Source organism: Lepidothrix coronata, unplaced genomic scaffold, assembly GCF_001604755.1.
Source record: "Lepidothrix coronata isolate B3197 unplaced genomic scaffold, Lepidothrix_coronata-1.0 Scaffold27, whole genome shotgun sequence".
Classification (NCBI taxonomy): Eukaryota; Metazoa; Chordata; class Aves; order Passeriformes; family Pipridae; genus Lepidothrix; species Lepidothrix coronata.
In genome coordinates this window covers 130,264-146,143 of record NW_016690207.1, presented here as the reverse complement: position 1 = coordinate 146,143, position 15,880 = coordinate 130,264, and the positions used below count along the sequence as shown (strand labels likewise).

General features: G+C 62.7%; 4 protein-coding genes across 4 annotated transcripts in view; 1 reads left to right on the top strand and 3 right to left on the bottom strand.

Annotated features, from left to right (window-relative positions):
* Positions 1–3,305: 3,305 nt before the first annotated feature.
* Positions 3,306–5,026, top strand: TBX10 (T-box 10). Its single transcript, XM_017809432.1, has 8 exons — positions 3,306–3,360; positions 3,597–3,780; positions 3,852–3,953; positions 4,020–4,191; positions 4,285–4,440; positions 4,511–4,578; positions 4,660–4,748; positions 4,803–5,026. The coding sequence occupies exons 1-8, from the start codon at positions 3,306–3,308 to the stop codon at positions 5,024–5,026; spliced, it is 1,050 nt and encodes a 349-aa protein (XP_017664921.1).
* A 50-nt stretch (positions 5,027–5,076) lies between these two features.
* Positions 5,077–11,605, bottom strand: TCIRG1 (T-cell immune regulator 1, ATPase H+ transporting V0 subunit a3). Its single transcript, XM_017809884.1, has 20 exons — positions 10,840–11,605; positions 10,293–10,473; positions 9,859–9,937; positions 9,527–9,756; positions 9,336–9,430; positions 9,040–9,166; positions 8,876–8,958; positions 8,662–8,755; positions 8,379–8,591; positions 7,720–7,870; positions 7,502–7,641; positions 7,080–7,237; positions 6,912–7,002; positions 6,713–6,831; positions 6,319–6,532; positions 6,078–6,182; positions 5,882–5,992; positions 5,672–5,792; positions 5,414–5,585; positions 5,077–5,321 (listed from the first exon to the last, which is right to left on the bottom strand). The coding sequence occupies exons 2-20, from the start codon at positions 10,407–10,409 to the stop codon at positions 5,231–5,233; spliced, it is 2,511 nt and encodes an 836-aa protein (XP_017665373.1). The 5' UTR covers positions 10,410–10,473; positions 10,840–11,605; the 3' UTR covers positions 5,077–5,230.
* A 180-nt stretch (positions 11,606–11,785) lies between these two features.
* On the bottom strand, positions 11,786–13,550 carry NDUFS8 (NADH:ubiquinone oxidoreductase core subunit S8). Its single transcript, XM_017809517.1, has 7 exons — positions 13,469–13,550; positions 12,861–12,908; positions 12,730–12,783; positions 12,531–12,620; positions 12,288–12,460; positions 12,094–12,222; positions 11,786–12,003 (listed from the first exon to the last, which is right to left on the bottom strand). Exons 1-7 carry the CDS (start codon positions 13,524–13,526, stop codon positions 11,872–11,874), a joined length of 684 nt encoding a protein of 227 aa, XP_017665006.1. The 5' UTR covers positions 13,527–13,550; the 3' UTR covers positions 11,786–11,871.
* A 1,027-nt stretch (positions 13,551–14,577) lies between these two features.
* The window catches only part of LOC108494653 (aldehyde dehydrogenase family 3 member B1-like), a 4,529-nt gene continuing 3,226 nt past the window's right edge, over positions 14,578–15,880 (bottom strand). The window contains exons 9-10 of the mRNA XM_017809431.1: positions 15,807–15,874; positions 14,578–14,820 (exon numbers count right to left, since the gene is read on the bottom strand). Of these exons, the coding sequence (XP_017664920.1) occupies positions 14,627–14,820; positions 15,807–15,874 (262 nt within the window). The 3' untranslated portion in view covers positions 14,578–14,626. The remainder of the gene's footprint in view (positions 14,821–15,806; positions 15,875–15,880) is intronic.

The window sequence follows — 15,880 nt, the reverse complement described above, 5'->3', positions numbered from 1 at the left end:
CTTATGGATCATCCAGTTCCTGGATGGGCAGGGACACCTGGATGGGCAGGGACACCTTCCCCTAGCCCGGGTTGCTCCAAGCCCTGTCTGGCCTGGCCTTGGGCACGTCCAGGGATGGGGCAGCCACAGCTTCTCTGGGCAACCTGTGCCAGGGCCAGAGAAGTTCGGGATGCCCCATCCCTGGAATGGATGACACTGTGTGTGTGGGAGGGGTATGTTCCTATGTGGAGGCAAAAAATTACAATAACATCATGCCTTCATTTGCCACATTAATTAGTGCTGCATTGAACTGGCAACAGACCTGTTGAAAAGTGATTTCCAATCAGTTTGGATCAATTAAAACAAGACCAGCATTCCTGATTGCAATTTCATCCATGTGCAGCTTCAAGGAAAAACCATCTCCTTCTGATCCAATTTATACTTGCATTGTGCAAGTATTTATACTTCCTTGTGCCTCCCGGCTGTGCTGATATCGGGAATATTCATCCAAAATTTGAGCTAGAAATTAAGACTCAGATGTAGTGGAGTGTGTGTTTTGCCTTCAGGAAGGACCTTAATAACTTGGAGGTATTTTTTTTATATCCCATAAAAACCTTCATGAAGAGGCTCCTGCTTCTGCAGGAACTTGGGAAGGGTGACTTTCCCCATCCAGTGAAAAATTGTCTCAAAACCAATTAAAATTTCACCCTCTCTTGGATAATGACAGCTCAAGCCAAGATACTCACAGGTCCCTGAGCTGGAGTCCACAGGCTCCATCTTTTGGTCTTCCCACACCAGGAAGTTTTCCCTGTCCCACCCTCTAACGTGGCCGGAAGATTTAAGTTTTACACCATCCCCACGGGACCAATTACCAAAGGGTCTCTGAGGCACCTGAAAACAGAATGAGCCTTCCCCAAGGGCCCTGGGATCCATCCCGAGGTTTCTCTGGGATTTTAGGGACGGGATCCCCACGGCACATCAGAACTGATACCTGCAGAGCCTGAGCAATGCTGCTCATGTGCACGTGACTGGGAGGAGTGCAACACAAAATCAAGGATTTTTGCTGAAGACTTGAATTTGAAAGATTTTTTTTTTTTATTCTTCTCTAATTCTATATTATCATTTAATTATATAATTGTATTTTTGTATAATATATATTTTATTTATCACATGTGGGAGGGGAAAAAACTAACTCTAAGTAGTGGACATACTTAAGGAAATTATTGCTTCATCTTTGCAATTATCAATTTTCTTTTGTACTACACGTTCCCTAGAGCAGATCCTAGATCCTGGAATGGTTTGGGTTAGGAGGGACCTTAAAGCTCATCTTGTTCCACACCCTTGCCATGGGCAAGGACACCTTCCACTAGCCCAGGTTGCTCCAAGCTCCATCCACATGTGGCCTTGAACACTTCCAGGGTACAACTTCACCTGCTGAAATTTTCTTCCTCTTTTCTTGTTCAGGGTTTTAAAAAAAAAAAAATAATTAAAAATTAATAGGTAAAATAAATAAAGATCCAACTCTGACCCAAAAATACGTTGAGAAACGTCTGGTTGACAAATGAGTGTTACTCCTTCCTCCCCTCTCACTTCCCTTTTCCCACTAGCTGTGCTGACTGGTTGCTGCTCCTTGCGAGACAACCTTTTGCTCGGGTCGATTCCCCTTCTCACCCTCCCAAAGCAGCTTTTACTTCCTCATTCCACCTGTGAGTCAGAAGTTCATTGCAAAAAGTCATTTGACCGGCTGCCAGTGCTCTTCTCCGGTTGCCGGTGGGTGTCCTTGCACCCAGGATGCATTGATGGCTCACCTCCACCTTGGTGGCCTCCACAGCTGCTCTCCGGCCTGCCCTGGTGTCTGGGGCAAGGTTTTCTGGTTTCCACCTGCCCATTTTGGACCAAAAAAGCTCATTCTGAAAAGCCACGTTGCGTATCGCGCGCTTCAGCACGGGTTCAGGAGATCCACCTGCGGTCGTCTACGCTGACCAGAGAATCCTGGAACGGCTTGGGTTGGAAAGGACCTTAAAGCTCATCCAGTTCCACCCAGGAAATCCAGGAGCCCCGGATGAAGAGCCCTGCCAGCTCCGCTCCTGCCTGGGGCTGAGCCCCCTCCATCTCCCTCCCCGCTGTCAGCTCTGCCTCTCGCACCTCCTCATCTCCCCGCTCGATACGGGCCCCGCGGCCACGGCCCGGCTGACAGCGGGAGATGGATGGGGTCGAGCCGGCTCCGTGGGGCGGGGGACACGTGTGCGGGTGTGACGGATGGAGGGGGGCCTGGGGAGACGATTCCTCCCTGGTTTTGCTTCAGCCCTGCTTCCAAAATCCGGTGCTGCCCACACCGCCCCCTTGACCCCACCCCACAGCGTACGGGGGGCACAGGATTCCCCCCGTGTTACGACGGGCACGGGAAGGATTTAAGTGCTGACCCCAAGGCAGAAGGGAAGACTGAGACCCAGCTTGGAGACATGCAAAGCAGGGAGGGATTTCAGTCCAGTGCCACCATCACTGGGGCACCAATGGGGAGAAAAAAACCACCAGCATCCCCATGAGGACATCTCCTTCTCATCCAGATCCTTCCCCAGAGCTTCAGCATCCCTCGTCCCACTGGAATACACTCTGTGGCGTGCAGTGAGACAGTTCATAGGGGACTGGGGGGCTCTGGACTAGCCCCTTGCTTTCCCACCATAGCCCCCTGCCCTGGTGTCTGTCACCTCCCTGCAAATATCCCTCAGCCCCACGGCACCGGCTCGTCCCCATCCATCTCCCACTGTCAGGCCAGTGCAGAACACGGTGATGGGGGGCACGGGGGTCCCAGGCACCAGGCCAGAGACAGGACCCACACTGGGATGGGTTTAGGGGAGGGGGCAGCCTGGTCCTCCCCCCCACCCCACAGAGGTTTTGCCAGAACAGCCAATGCCTCAACACCTCACTGTGATTTTTAATATCGGGTGGTGACGGCAGCGCACAGAGAGGGGCTTTGCCCGGAGAAGGGGGTCGGAGCAGCCCCCATCTCCCCTGCTCAGATCTGTGATAGAAAGGGGACATGGAGACCCCAAAACAGATGTCTCTCTGCAGCTCAGGGTGCCCCAAGCCCCGGCTGGGGACGAGTGGTGGTCCCAGTGGTGCCACCACTCACCTCCTATCCGTCATCATCGCGTCAAGGCAGGGCAGGGAAGGGGGCCGTGCTCCAGCCTCTGAGGACCACCTCGGCTCCAGCCCCCGCCTCTCCACCCCGGAGCTGGGGCATAAAACCCCTGGCAGGCTGTGGGGGACAGTCTAGAGCCAGCGCTGCGCTAGGACGGGGCTTCAGAGGGGTCCCCACTGCCACCATGCCTGGAGACAGAGCCACGGACGCCTCCTACCCTCCTGCTGCACCCACGGCAGGTAAAACTCACCCGCGGTAACACTCCCTGGTCCCACTGGTGGGGTCCTGTGGTGGGGTCCCACAGTGTTATAAGGTGTGGGGGGGGTCACTCAGCCCCCAAAAGAGTGGGACTGCAATAGGGAGGGGGATAAAACCCACCCCAACCCTCCCATCCCTCCACAGAGGGAGGGTGTGGCGTGGTGTCCACACACTGGGTCTGCTCCCCCAGACCAACACCCCCTTCATCCCTCTGCAGCCTTCCTGGGGGCTGCAGGTGAGGGATCCCCGTGTGCCCCTGGTCTTGGGTGGGCTGGCGAGGGGCCAGGGGCCAGCGGCAAGAACCGGCGCGTGTGCCACGCCACGGCACGGCTGGAGATGGGCAGCCTCTGGGAGGAGTTCAACCGCCTGGGCACCGAGATGATCGTCACCAAAGCAGGCAGGTTGGTACCTGAGAGGCATGGGGGGCTGCCAGGGCGGGGACACAACCTTCCCACCCCCCCTCTCTGCGCAGGAGGATGTTTCCCACCTTCCAGGTGAAGCTGTCGGGGTTGGATCCGTCGGCTGACTACGTCTTGCTCATGGATTTCATCCCGCTGGACGACAAGAGATACAGGTGGAGATGCGGTGATGGGGGCAGGGGGTTGGATCTGGGGGTGCTGAGCCCCACCCCGCCCTGCAGATACGCCTTCCACAGCTCCTCCTGGCTGGCAGCGGGCCGGGCCGAGCCGGCAGCTCCCGGACGTGTCCACTTCCACCCCGACTCCCCCGCCAAGGGCGCCCAGTGGATGCGGCAGATCGTCTCCTTCGACAAGCTCAAGCTGACCAACAACCTCCTGGACGACAACGGCCACGTGAGGACCCCACCGTGGGGCGGGTGATGGGGGGGACACGATGCACCCCTGCACGGTGGGGGGTCCTGCCACCTTCCCCTTTCCCCCCCCCAGATCATCCTCAACTCCATGCACCGCTACCAGCCCCGATTCCACGTCGTCCTCGTGGACCCGCGGCGCGACAGCGAGCGCTTCGCCCACCAGAACTTCAAGTCCTTCAGCTTCCCCGAGACCCAGTTCATGGCGGTGACGGCCTACCAGAACCACCGGGTGAGCATTGGGGGGGGCAGGACACCGGGGTACCCTCCCAGGGACCCCCTGACCCCGCTCCCCGCCACAGATCACCCAGCTGAAGATCGCCAGCAACCCCTTCGCCAAGGGATTTCGGGATGGCGACCCCGAGCCGTGGTAAGGGACCCCCCAATGCTGCCCCCACACCGCAGTGAGGGGGTCACGCCGCCTCCCCTGACCCCCCCATCTCTCTTGCAGGTGTGGGGTGCCAGCAGGGTCGCTGCTGGGGGCGACAACCCGCGCCCGGGCCACCCCACTGCCCCCCCGCCCCGAGAAGCAGGAGAAAGGTAGGGGGGCTGCGGAGGGGGCTGACCCCCTGCTGCTGCCTCTCTCCCCCCCAGGGGCTCCCCGCAGCCATGGGGCACTGGTTGCTGCCGCCCAACAACCAGCAGCACCCCCCAATTTCCCCGAGCTCCCTGCACCTCCCTTCCAGCCCCTGACCTGCCCCCCCAGTGTCTACGTGGGGGGCAAACCCTGCACCCTGCCCTACCCCCTGCCCGCCTTCCCCCCACTCAACACCTACAGCACCACCGCGGGCCCCACCTTTGGCTACGGGCAGCAGTGATGGGGGGCACCCCCAAATCCACCCCCCCGACCCCTTACCCAAGGGATGGCAACGCAGAGCAGGGGGGAAGCCACGGGGACAGCTTTATTCACTGCCAAGGAGGGGAGGGGGATGCTGCAGCCAGACCTCACTGCCCCTCGGCTCTGGGGGTCCAGCAGGGGGGACTTTGGGCTGCTGCCGAAGTTCCGAGCCCCCGACATTCCCTCAGCACGGCTGGTCCCAGGTGTCTGGTGCGAAGGCGAAGGGGCACAGCTTGTACCCGGCACCCACATAGAACTTATTCTGGAACTCCACCCTGGCGAGGAGAGGTGGAGGGGTCAGGGGTGGTCGGTGGGGGTCCACCACCCTCCCACCCCCCCCCAGACCCCACCAGCTTTGGGGGCTCACCAGTGCAGGCGCAGGGCGTGGAGGAAGGCGGAGAGCCCCTCCATCACCAGCAGGATGGCCACGGTCAGCACAGCGAAGGCGGCGAACACGGGCACCAGCACCACCCCGCCCACGTAGCTCAGCCCCACGAAGCCGTTCCGCATCACCATGGTCCACAGGACCTCCGAGAGCTCTGGGAATGGGCGGGACAGGGGCAGGCAGAGGGGGTGAGGGTCTGCCCAGCTCCGGTGGGGGACAGAGGGGGCCAAGGGCACTCACGGGCGTGCGCCAGGCTGAGCGCCCAGAGCCGCAGGTAGGACGCGGTGTTGGAGACGCAGCCCAGGCAGTACTCAATGGTGTGGATCGCCTGGTGCATGAAGATTTCGGAGAAGTCCAAGTGCTGCAGGGGGATGGAGGGGACACGGGACATGAGCAGGGGGCACAGACACCCCTACTCCCATCACCTGAGCTCACCTGGGTGCCCCTCACCTTGGCGTCAGGGCTGTGCCCCCCGCTCTCCACGTCCTCCTTGGTGGCGTTGACAGAGTTCCCGGCCTCCTGCCCATCCAGCAGTGGCTCCTGCTCTCCCGTAGCCACCGGCTGCACCGGGACAGCACCGGCAGGCAGTGAGACGTGCCCCCCCTGCACCTCCCCGCTGAGCCCACCCACAGCCCCCCAGCCTTACCCTACTCGGGGCGCGCTGCTGGCACCACAGGTACAGCGGCGTCCCCAGGAGCAGGACGGGCACCGACGCCAGAGCCAGCACCACCAGCACCGTCTGCACCGGCACCTGTGGCATGGGGACATCGTTCTGGGGTCCCCTATGGGCTACCCGAGCTGAGAACGGCCCCACTCATGACACCAGGGCTCCCAGCTCTCCCACCCTGAGTAGGGGGTGGGTAGTCCCCATGGCAGTGGGGTGGTACCTGCCCCTGGTAGAGCGGGAGGTTCTCGACATTGGAGGTGAAGAGGAACATGTCGATGAAGTGGATGAGGATGCTGGGGGCCACCCGGGAGTCGGCAGCACTGTACTTGAGCCACTTGTAGAAGATGAGGAAGACCAGGTAGCCAAAAAGAGCCAGGAGGAAAATCATCTCCGGGAGGAACTCCAGGACCAGCCGGTGCCGCTGCTTGAAGTGCCTGGTGGGGGGGACGACATCAGACAAGCTCAGCCTGTCCCTCCTTACCCTCCTGTGTCCTCGTCACCCACTAAGGTGTAGGAGTACAGGACCCAAGTCACCCACCCCATCCCACCTAGGTGAGTCCAATCCTGGTCCCCTTGGCATGACAAGAGCCAGTGGGAGCAGCCCGAGAACTCACAGGTGGTTGAAGACCCCCAACACGACGCCAAAGCCCATGTGCACGATGCCCAGCACCACCGACATCTTCATCTTGAAGGAGTTGAGGAAGTTGAGATGGTTGGTGGCCAAGCTCCAGATCTGTTGTGGACAAGGTGGGTGAGACTCTGCACCACCTCAAAGAGGGTCCCACCTCACTGTCACCCCTATGGGACACTCACCGGGTCGATCCCAAATGGATACGGCCCTCGGAAGACACCGGTGACATTGGGGTCCAACGTGAGGGAGGGGTGGGTGGCGAGGTAGGCAGAGCTGGGGGCAGAGCAAGGGGTGTCAGCACTGTCAGGGACCCAGGGAGGCAGGCAGGGGGTGCAGGGGTGGGATCCCACCTCCAGGAGGAGTGGTTGGCCATGGTGGCCACGCTCCAGGCAGAGGGGAAGATGACGGTGGCTTTGCTGAAGCACTCGTTGTAGATGAAGCCGGTGTAGACAGAGAAGGCGCCCATGAGCAGAATGAGGTAACGCCCCTCGAAGAATGTCAGCCAGATCTGGTGGGGGCAAATATGGCTCCCATGTCCCTCACTAGCTCCCCCGCCCCATGCCCTCTCCCTCCCACACCACCACCCCTGACCCACCCTGTGTCACCAACCCTCTCCCATGCTTCCAACCCCAATCCCATGCCCCCAACCCTGCGTCACACCTTCAACCCCATCTCATGCTTCCAAGGCCATCCCACATCTCCAACCCCGTTCCACGTCCCCCAGCTCGTCCCTTATTTCCAACCCCACCCCACCCCTCCGTCCCGCCCCCACCTCGTTGGTGCCCTGCCGCAGGCGGGGGCTGTCCTCGTACAGCACCATCCAGAGGGCGAAGAGGAACATGAGCAGCCCGTGCCCCACGTCCCCAAACATGATGGCAAAGATGAAGGGGAAGGTGATGATGGCGTAGGGCGCTGTGGGACACAGGGACTGCATCACCTGGGGTGCCCTCCCCAGCCCTGGGTCACGGCGGGGGTCCGGGGGGGCCTTACCAGGGTTCACCTCCTGGTAACTGGCCACCCCGTAGGCGTCCACGATGCTCTGGAAGCCGGCGGTGAACTTGTTGGTGCGGATGAGGGTGGGGGGACTCTCCGAGGTGGGGACGCGCTGCACGAAGCACTCCACGCTGGAGCCACTCTGGTACTGCGGGGACGGCACCCGGAGCCTGATCCTGGCACCCCCTTGCATGGCACCACCCCACGGCAGCCCCCTGCCCAGCACCCCAGAGCCTGATCCTGGCACCCCCCTGCATGGCACCACCCCGCAGCAGCCCCCTGCTCAGCACCCGGAGCCTGGTCCTGGCACCCCCCTTCCTGGCACATGCCCCACAATGGTGAGGGGACATAAGGACACTGAGTGACCTCTGGCACGAGGACCTGGGGACACTGAGCAACCCCTGGCACAAGGACATGAGGACACCAACCAGCTGCTGGCATGAGGATGTGGAGGCACCAAGAAACCCAGGCACAAGGACAGGGGAACATCGAGTAACTTCTGGTATGAGGGCATAAGGGCACCGAGCAACCCTTGGCATGAGGATGCGGGAACACTGAGCAGCTGCTGGCATGAGGACAAGGGGACACCAAGCAGCTCTGGCATGAGGACACTCAGCATGTCCAGGATGGGGATGTGGGGACACCAAGTTGCTCACCGATCCCTGGCGCAGAGCGTCCTGCACTTGGGTGAGGTCCCGCACGGGGCACCAGACCTCAGCGATGAGGCACTTCTCAGTGACATCGAAGCTGCACTGGTTGAGGATGAGGTAGATGGCCTTCATCTTCTGCACCTGCACGCGCCAGGCGGGCAGCGCCAGCGCCACCTTGTCCAGAACCTGTGCCAGGTACTGCTCCGTCTCCTCCAGCACCTGCGGGCACCTAGGTCAGGGATGCGGGTCCCAGCGTGGGTCCCAAGTCCCCCCATGGCACCCAGCTCACCACGCTGAGATCCTGGATCTGGCTGTGCAGCCCGGTGATGGTGTCCTCCCGGCTGGCCTCGCTCTCCGGGTACGGATACACCTGGCAGTGAAAGCTGGGACAGATGGACACCGCCATGTTGGGGTGTACCAGGGCTTCCCAGCCCAGCCCTGTGGGGGTATCCAGGGTGGGTGTTACTAAATAAACCTCCATGTGGACAGACACGGCCCCTCACCAGTCCGAGATCTTGCGGATCTTCTGCCCGATCTGCTCGCCCCAGTAGGAGATGAGGAAGACGACCCAGGTGACGCTCTCGCCCTGGGAACAGCACAGCCCGTGTCACCCTGGTGTCCCAGCCCCCCAACCCTACCAGCCCCCCCCCTCCCGGTGCCCCCTCACCGTGGCCGGGTCCTCCATGGGCTCAGGCATCTCCACGAAGGAGGCCACCAGGTACCCGCGGCAGGCACGCCACAGCAGGCGCTCGAAGGCGGTCACTCGCCAGGGGTGGATGACACCAGCCACGAAGCTGCAGAGACACGGCAGGGGTGTCAGGAACGGGCAAGCTGCCCCCCAGCCATGCCACTGTCCCACAGGCCATCTCCAACCCTTATCCCACAGCTTCCCAGTCGCCCCGTGGCCACATCGCTGCCCCGCAGCCCCTCTCCACCCCCCACCCCTGCCCCAGCAGATCTCACTTGATCTTGCGCTCGAGGTGCTGGTGCAGGGAGGGGTCGAGGATGGGCTCGCGGTCCGAGAGCGCCCGTGGCCGTGGCGGAGAGCCCAGGGGGGCCTGCGGCGATGCGGAGCAGAGGGATGAGTCTGGGGGGCGGGGGGAAGCTTAGGTCCCAAGCAGCCCCCCGCGGCCGGCGGGGCCCCCCCGACCCACCGGCAGGCTGGTGAAGCGCTGTCCCTCCCGCAGCACATGCAGGTACTGCCGCAGGTCCCGCAGGCGCCCGCGCAGGGACGAGCGATTCCGGGTGACCTCCCGCAGCTCCTGCGCCAGCTGCTCCGACTGCTCCTGCACCCGCAGCGCTTCCCGCGCCAGCGGCGCCCGCGGGCTCTCGGGGCACGGCCCCAGCACCCGCCCCGCGCCCCGCAGCTCCTGCTGCAGGAAGGCTGGGGAAGGGAGGGGGAGAACACGGTCAAGGTGGAGGGCTTAAGGGGGGGATCCCCCTAAGAAGCCCCCCTAGTCAGCCCCGCGCCCCCCGCGGCACTCACTGAAGGTTTTCTCCATGTCCTCACAGCGCCGCACCTCGCCCACGAAGCGCCGCTGGAAAGGGCTCACTTTGGGGTTCAGCTGTGGGACGGGGGGGGGACAATCAGGGCACGGCCCCACGGGATGGGGAGTCCAGCATCCCGGGGTGACAGGCAGCACAGGCACCTCAAAACACCATCCCAAATTCCCGGCACCTCAACCCAGCCTGACCAACTTCCCTGCTCCCGCGGGCCCAGAGCACCCCAAACCAACCCTCCTGCACCCATAAGTATCCCAAATCACCCGTCCCAAACAGCCGGCACCCTAACCCACCCAGACCAATTCCCTGTCCCCAGAGCACCCCAAAACACCTATCCCAAACCCAGATCCACCCAGACCAACCCCCAGGACACTCCAAAAGACCCCACACACGCCCCCCCCCCCAACCCCTACTTACATCCCTGAACTCCAGCAGCCCGCGCTCCCCCAGCTCGCTGATGCAGCTGTAGGCAGAGGCGGACTGGAGGAAGAGCTGGGCCAGGCAAACCTCCTCGCTGCGGAACAGGGACCCCATGGCCTCCCCAGACCCCCAGAGACCCCCAATCCGGCTCGGGGTGCGGAGGCGTCAGGGCACCCGCCTGGGGATGGGACGGAACGGTACAACAGGGAACGGGATGGGATGGGAATGGGGGACTGAGAGACAGGGGGGGTGAGGGTTGGGAAGGAGAACACCAGGGCAGGGGGGGTCACCCCAGGCGTCACCCCGGGGGTCCCGGAGGCGGCGGCGGCGGCACCGCGGTGTCGCTTTGCTGTGGCCGTGGGAAACCGACCCGCTCCGGTCACACGCGGCTCTTCCCAGCACCGGGCTGGCAAAATACTTTCCAGACCTCCTATTTCCCCACAGTCCCCGCCCCGCTCAGCTGCCTCTGAGTCAGGGCCAGCGAACCCCCCCGCCCCGGGACCGCCCCGGTCCCGCTCCGGGCCCACCCGCCCCTGCTGCCCACCCTGCGGCGGAGCGGGGCGGGGATCCGCACTTCCTCTTCCCCAGGAAGAGCCCGGCCCCGGGGAGGGACCGACGGGCCCGGCCCACGGGAACCCCCGTCTCGGGACATCCCGCATCCTACACCGCGGTGGGAAGGGGCCCCTCGGAGACAGGACCCCTTGCGACATCCCCCGAGGAGGATGGCAATGGGAAACAGCCCCCCCCACACCCCGGAGCCGGGAAACCCCCCCACCGGTACCACCAGGACACTCTGGCAGCGCCACCAGGACTCCATACCAGGATCACCAGGCACCCCACATTGGTATCACTGGGACCTCCATACCGAAACCACCAGGCCTCCCACACTGGTACCACTGGAATCTCCATACCAATACCATCAGGATTCCCCACGTGGGATCACTGAGACCCCCAGGACTCCCACACCAGTACCACCAGGACCCCCACACTGGTATCACTGGGACCTCCATACCAAAACCACCAGGACCACTCCTGTCAGGGAGGTTGGACCCCCACACTGGTACCACTGGGATCCCCGTGCTGGGATCACACTGAGACCCCCATGATGGGATCACTGGGACCCTCCTGCCAGGATGACCAGGACCCCCACACCAGTACCACCAGGATCCCCCTGCTGGGACCACCCAGACCCTCACACTAGCACCACTAGGACCCACAACAGTACCACCAGGCCCCCCGTACCTGGCTGCCCCTGGAAGCTGGAAATGAATCTCCCAGCTCTCCCCTAATTCCCTTCCAACGCTGCTGCTCCATCCCTGCCCACCCCTCATCCCATCCCACACCTTTCTGCGCAACCCACTCCCCCACCCCAAGGTTGGTGTCACCCCCAGGACCCTCGTCCTCCTCCTCAAAACACAACCACACACCCAGGGATCCCCCTGGGGCTCAGGGGGTCAAACCCCAGCACTGGGAAGGAAAAGACACGGAGCTGCGGGTCGGGAAGGGGCCGGTGCCCCCGGTAGTGGGTGAACCCCCAGACCCTTTATTTGGTGGTGGGTGGGTGCCTGGGGGGCCGTCACCGGTACAGGTAATCGGCCTGGATGTTGGCAGCGATCTCGGCCTCCCACTTGTCGCCATTGTTGAGCAGCTTCTCCTTGTTGTAGAGCAGCTCCTCGTGCGTCTCCGTCGAAAACTCGAAGTTGGGACCCTGCCAGGGTGGGAGGAGGGGAGGCGGTCACCCTTGGGGTCAGCGCGGTGGGGAAGAGGGGGTCCGTAGAGCCCCCAAAGCCCCGCTCACCTCCACGATGGCATCCACGGGACAGGCCTCCTGGCAGAACCCGCAGTAGATGCACTTGGTCATGTCGATGTCGTAGCGGGTGGTGCGGCGGCTGCCGTCGGCGCGGGGCTCGGCCTCGATGGTGATGGCCTGGCGCGGGGACAGCGTCAGCCCCGGAGCCCCTGGGCGGCGGGAGCAGGGGGAGGAAGGCTCACCTGTGCCGGGCACACGGCCTCGCAGAGCTTGCAGGCAATGCAGCGCTCCTCCCCGGACGGGTAGCGGCGCAGCGCGTGCTCCCCGCGGAACCGCGGGCTCAGCGGGCCCTTCTCAAACGGGTAGTTGATGGTGGCCGGCTCCCGGAACAGGTAGCTCATGGTCATGGCCAGGCCTGGCAGGGACAGAGCAGGGTTATGGAGGGGGATGGCACCCCGCAGACGGGCAGGGCGAGCGGGCCTCACCTCGGATGAGCTCGGTCCAGAGCAGGGTCTGCGCGGCGCGGTCAGTGATGGAGCGCATGTCCATGGCGGGCTCCTGGACGTTGACGTACTCTGCGGGAAAAGGGAGCTGTGTCTGCCCCGCACACCCCGGGGGCAGGAGCTGTGCCCACCGCAGGGAGGGGACACAGAGGGGACACAGAGGCGGCACGGCACTACTCACTGTAGCAGTCCCTGGGGGTGCTGGTGCTGAGCAGGCGCACTGGGACCGGGGGGCCTGGGGGAGGGACGGGGGAGTTAGGAGGGGTCGAGATAGGGCTTAGGGGGGCTCGGGGGTGCCTGGTGTGGCCTCACCTGCACGGGAAGCCCGGTACAGCAGTCGCAGCGCCGCCATGGCCGGTCCTGGGGTGCAGAGGGAACCTCAGGGGCTGCAAACGAGGGAGGCCCCCAACTTCCCACGGGGGGGCTTGGGACCCTGACCCCCACCCGTCCACCCAAAGAGGCCCGGACATCAGGCACCTCTCCTCCCGCGGGGACACCGGGAGGTGTCCCAACACCCCCCCGGGGACCCCAAGTGTCCCCCCAAGGGACGTGGCCATCCTGCCCCCGCCCCAGTCCACCCTGGGATGTCCCATTCCTCCTCCGAGGGACCCAAGTGTCCTCCCCAAATGACTCAGGGGTCCTGTCCCCTAAACAAAGGATCCAGGTGTCCCCCCAAGGGACTCAGGTAGCCTCCCCTACCCCCATGCCCCAAAAGCCCAGCCCCAAGCCCCCTCCCCAGCAGCCAGCAGCCACTGACCCTCGTCGCCGGGACCAACCGCTCCTGTCACCCCCCAAATCGCCGCTCACCCTCTGCGCGTGTCCTCGGGGGCGCGGTACGGGCCGCCCCCTCTGCCCTAAGCGGGACTCCCCAGCCCGGCACAGCCCCCGGGCCCCTCCGGGCCCCCCCGTTGTCCCCTCACCTGCCCCAAGGACCCTCCGGCGCCCTGACCCCTGGTCGCCCCCGCAGGCACTGCGCATGCGCGCCCGGCGGCGCCGGGTGGGCGGGGCGCGCGGCGATGGATCTGCTTCCCATTGGTCGGAGCCCCGCTGGCGGGGGAGGGAGGGCGGCCGTGCGTCACTCATTGGATGGAGCCGTGCCCGCGCGCGCGGCGATTGGCTGGGACGGAGGAGGGGCGTGTCCGAGCGGCCGGCGGAAGCGGAAGCGCGTGTTGATGGCGGTGGAGGCGCGCGTGGTTACGGCGGCGGCGCGGAGCTTCCCGGGCCCCGGCACTTCCCGGGTTTCTGGCACTTCCCGGCCTTCCGGGGCCTCCCGGCCAGTTCTTACAGCAGCAAGGGCCGCGGGTGTCGGAAGGTCTCGAACTTGGAGCGGTCCAGCCCGCTTTGAGCCACTGCAGAGCCCGGCACCGGCCACAGCCCCGAGGGAGCTGAAGGCGGGGACCAGGGCTCCAAGGACATGGAGAGCGGGGCAGGGGATCGGCCCGGGGGGCCTTCAGCGTTTGCCCGGGCCATGACCCCCGGCACAGCCGCGGGAGCGGGACGCCGGTACTGAGCATCGTCCCCCTTTCCTTGTGTTTCCCTATTAAACTGTCTTTATCTCAACACCCTTCTCAGATTCTCTCCCCTCGTCCTACCCAGGGGGATCCCTCTGGGATTCAGCCACGGCACTCCACAGCCCGGCAGGGGTGGAAATCCCTTTTCCAAGCACAACCAGCCCCCCAGACTGGAGGATCATGGTGCTGGGATCATGGAGCAGGAGAAACGAGGGTCATGGATCAAGGGAAACTGGGATCGTGGTAAAGACTGGGATCATCCCAGCATAAGGATTTGGGATGACAGCGTTGCTGTGGACCTCTCCTCAGAGCAGAGTCTTCAGTGGGGGGGACACAGGGGTGACCCTTGTGCTGTGGTGGGGCCAGCAGTGATGGAGCTCCAGAGAGCCATAAAAGGGGATGTGGGACTGGGATGGAGGGAGATGTGGGGGACAGGGGACTTCTGAGGTGAGCAGGGATGCAGTAAGATGGAAGGGAAGCACACAGGATGTGAGGAAACACCTTTCATTGCACCTGAACACCACGGCCAGAGTTGGGAAGGATCCTTGGAACGGGACACAGGGACCCTCAGAGCAGGGTACAGTCATCCTTACGTTTCACCTTGGAAGTGGCCTGGACGATCCCAAATTTCTTCTGGCTATAGGGGGGGTAGCGTGGGGCATTGAGGGGCTCCCGGCCCATCCCACGCTTCAGGCAGCCACGGCAGTGGGAGAAGGTGTCGAAGGTGAACTTCCCGTGGTACATTCCCAGGCCGCTGTTCCCTGGAATACACAGCACAGGACCCGGGGGGTGGCTGGATCTGGCCATCGTTTGGGTCACAAAGAACCCCACAGTTAAGCTCCCAGCTCCATATAAATGGCACCCCATCTTCATCCAGCTGCTTTCCAAGCCGTGGATGAACTTCCCAGGCACGTGACCGAAATCGGACCATCAAGGTAACCCAGTGCACGCCCAAATGGATGTCTGGAGTGGGAAGATCAGGCTGGGAGGTGGAAAGATTCCCAAAATACCTCTCATCAGTGGATTTCACCCTTTCAGGTAACACATTTAGCAACTGGAAGGGCATCACTGATGAGTTGGTGGCAGCAGCAAGATGCTCTCACCACATGAGCTTCCCTACCACAGGAATACCCTCCAAAACACATCCCATCCATGCTGGATCTAGCCCTGGATCCAGCCCATGCTGCAAAGACTCTGGGAGTGGAGAGGGACAATGGTCAAGGTGGCTTTGGCAAGGTGGGACCCATATCCAAGGAACAATGTCGAGAGGTGGAAGGTGACCAGCCAGGAATAAGCACAGGGAAGGCAGGCAGGTTGCCAAAAAATAAGGAAATCCCCCTGTGTGTTGATAAGGGATATGATAAAATTTCATGGGTCATCCCGAGCTGGGATTGGAAGGGACCTTAAAGATTGTCCAGTTCCAACCCCTCTGCCATGGGCAGGGACACCTTCCACTAGATTGTGTTGCTCCAAGCCCCAATTCCCAATGTTTTAAACAAGACATTTCCACGGATACAGGGAACAAAGAGGTTGGGATAGGAAATACAGAGAGAAGGAACCTCAGGGTGCTCCACGTGTGTCCAGCAAAGCCAAAGAGCCCAAGGTGAAGCGAATGGCTCCTGGAGGAGAATTTCCCTATGGGACCACTGAGCCCTCTGGAGCAGAGAGTTCCCCTTGAGACCCTTCCTGACCATGGGTGGGATCACACCTGGCTCCTGTTGGCCAGGACTGGGGGCTCTGGACATACCAATCCCTCCGAAGGGCAGCGAGGTCAGTGTCACGTGCATCAGGGTGTCGTTGCCGCAGAAGCCGCCGCTGCTC

Excerpts from the sequence above, each read along its gene's own strand:
- TBX10 (XM_017809432.1), top strand. The coding sequence starts at position 3,306 with ATGCCTGGAGACAGAGCCACGGACGCCTCCTACCCTCCTGCTGCACCC. Across the intron at positions 3,361-3,596 it reads TCCTGCTGCACCCACGGCAG|CCTTCCTGGGGGCTGCAGGT; the intron begins GTAAAACTCACC and ends ATCCCTCTGCAG. Across the intron at positions 4,749-4,802 it reads CCCCGAGAAGCAGGAGAAAG|GGGCTCCCCGCAGCCATGGG; the intron begins GTAGGGGGGCTG and ends TCTCCCCCCCAG.
- TCIRG1 (XM_017809884.1), bottom strand. The coding sequence starts at position 10,409 with ATGGGGTCCCTGTTCCGCAGCGAGGAGGTTTGCCTGGCCCAGCTCTTC. Across the intron at positions 7,642-7,719 it reads TTACCAGGAGGTGAACCCTG|CGCCCTACGCCATCATCACC; the intron begins GTAAGGCCCCCC and ends TGTGTCCCACAG. Across the intron at positions 7,238-7,501 it reads TGCGGCAGGGCACCAACGAG|ATCTGGCTGACATTCTTCGA; the intron begins GTGGGGGCGGGA and ends TGCCCCCACCAG.
- NDUFS8 (XM_017809517.1), bottom strand. The coding sequence starts at position 13,526 with ATGCGCAGTGCCTGCGGGGGCGACCAGGGGTCAGGGCGCCGGAGGGTC. Across the intron at positions 12,784-12,860 it reads GTACCGGGCTTCCCGTGCAG|GCCCCCCGGTCCCAGTGCGC; the intron begins GTGAGGCCACAC and ends TCCCTCCCCCAG. Across the intron at positions 12,223-12,287 it reads AGGCCGTGTGCCCGGCACAG|GCCATCACCATCGAGGCCGA; the intron begins GTGAGCCTTCCT and ends TCCCCGCGCCAG.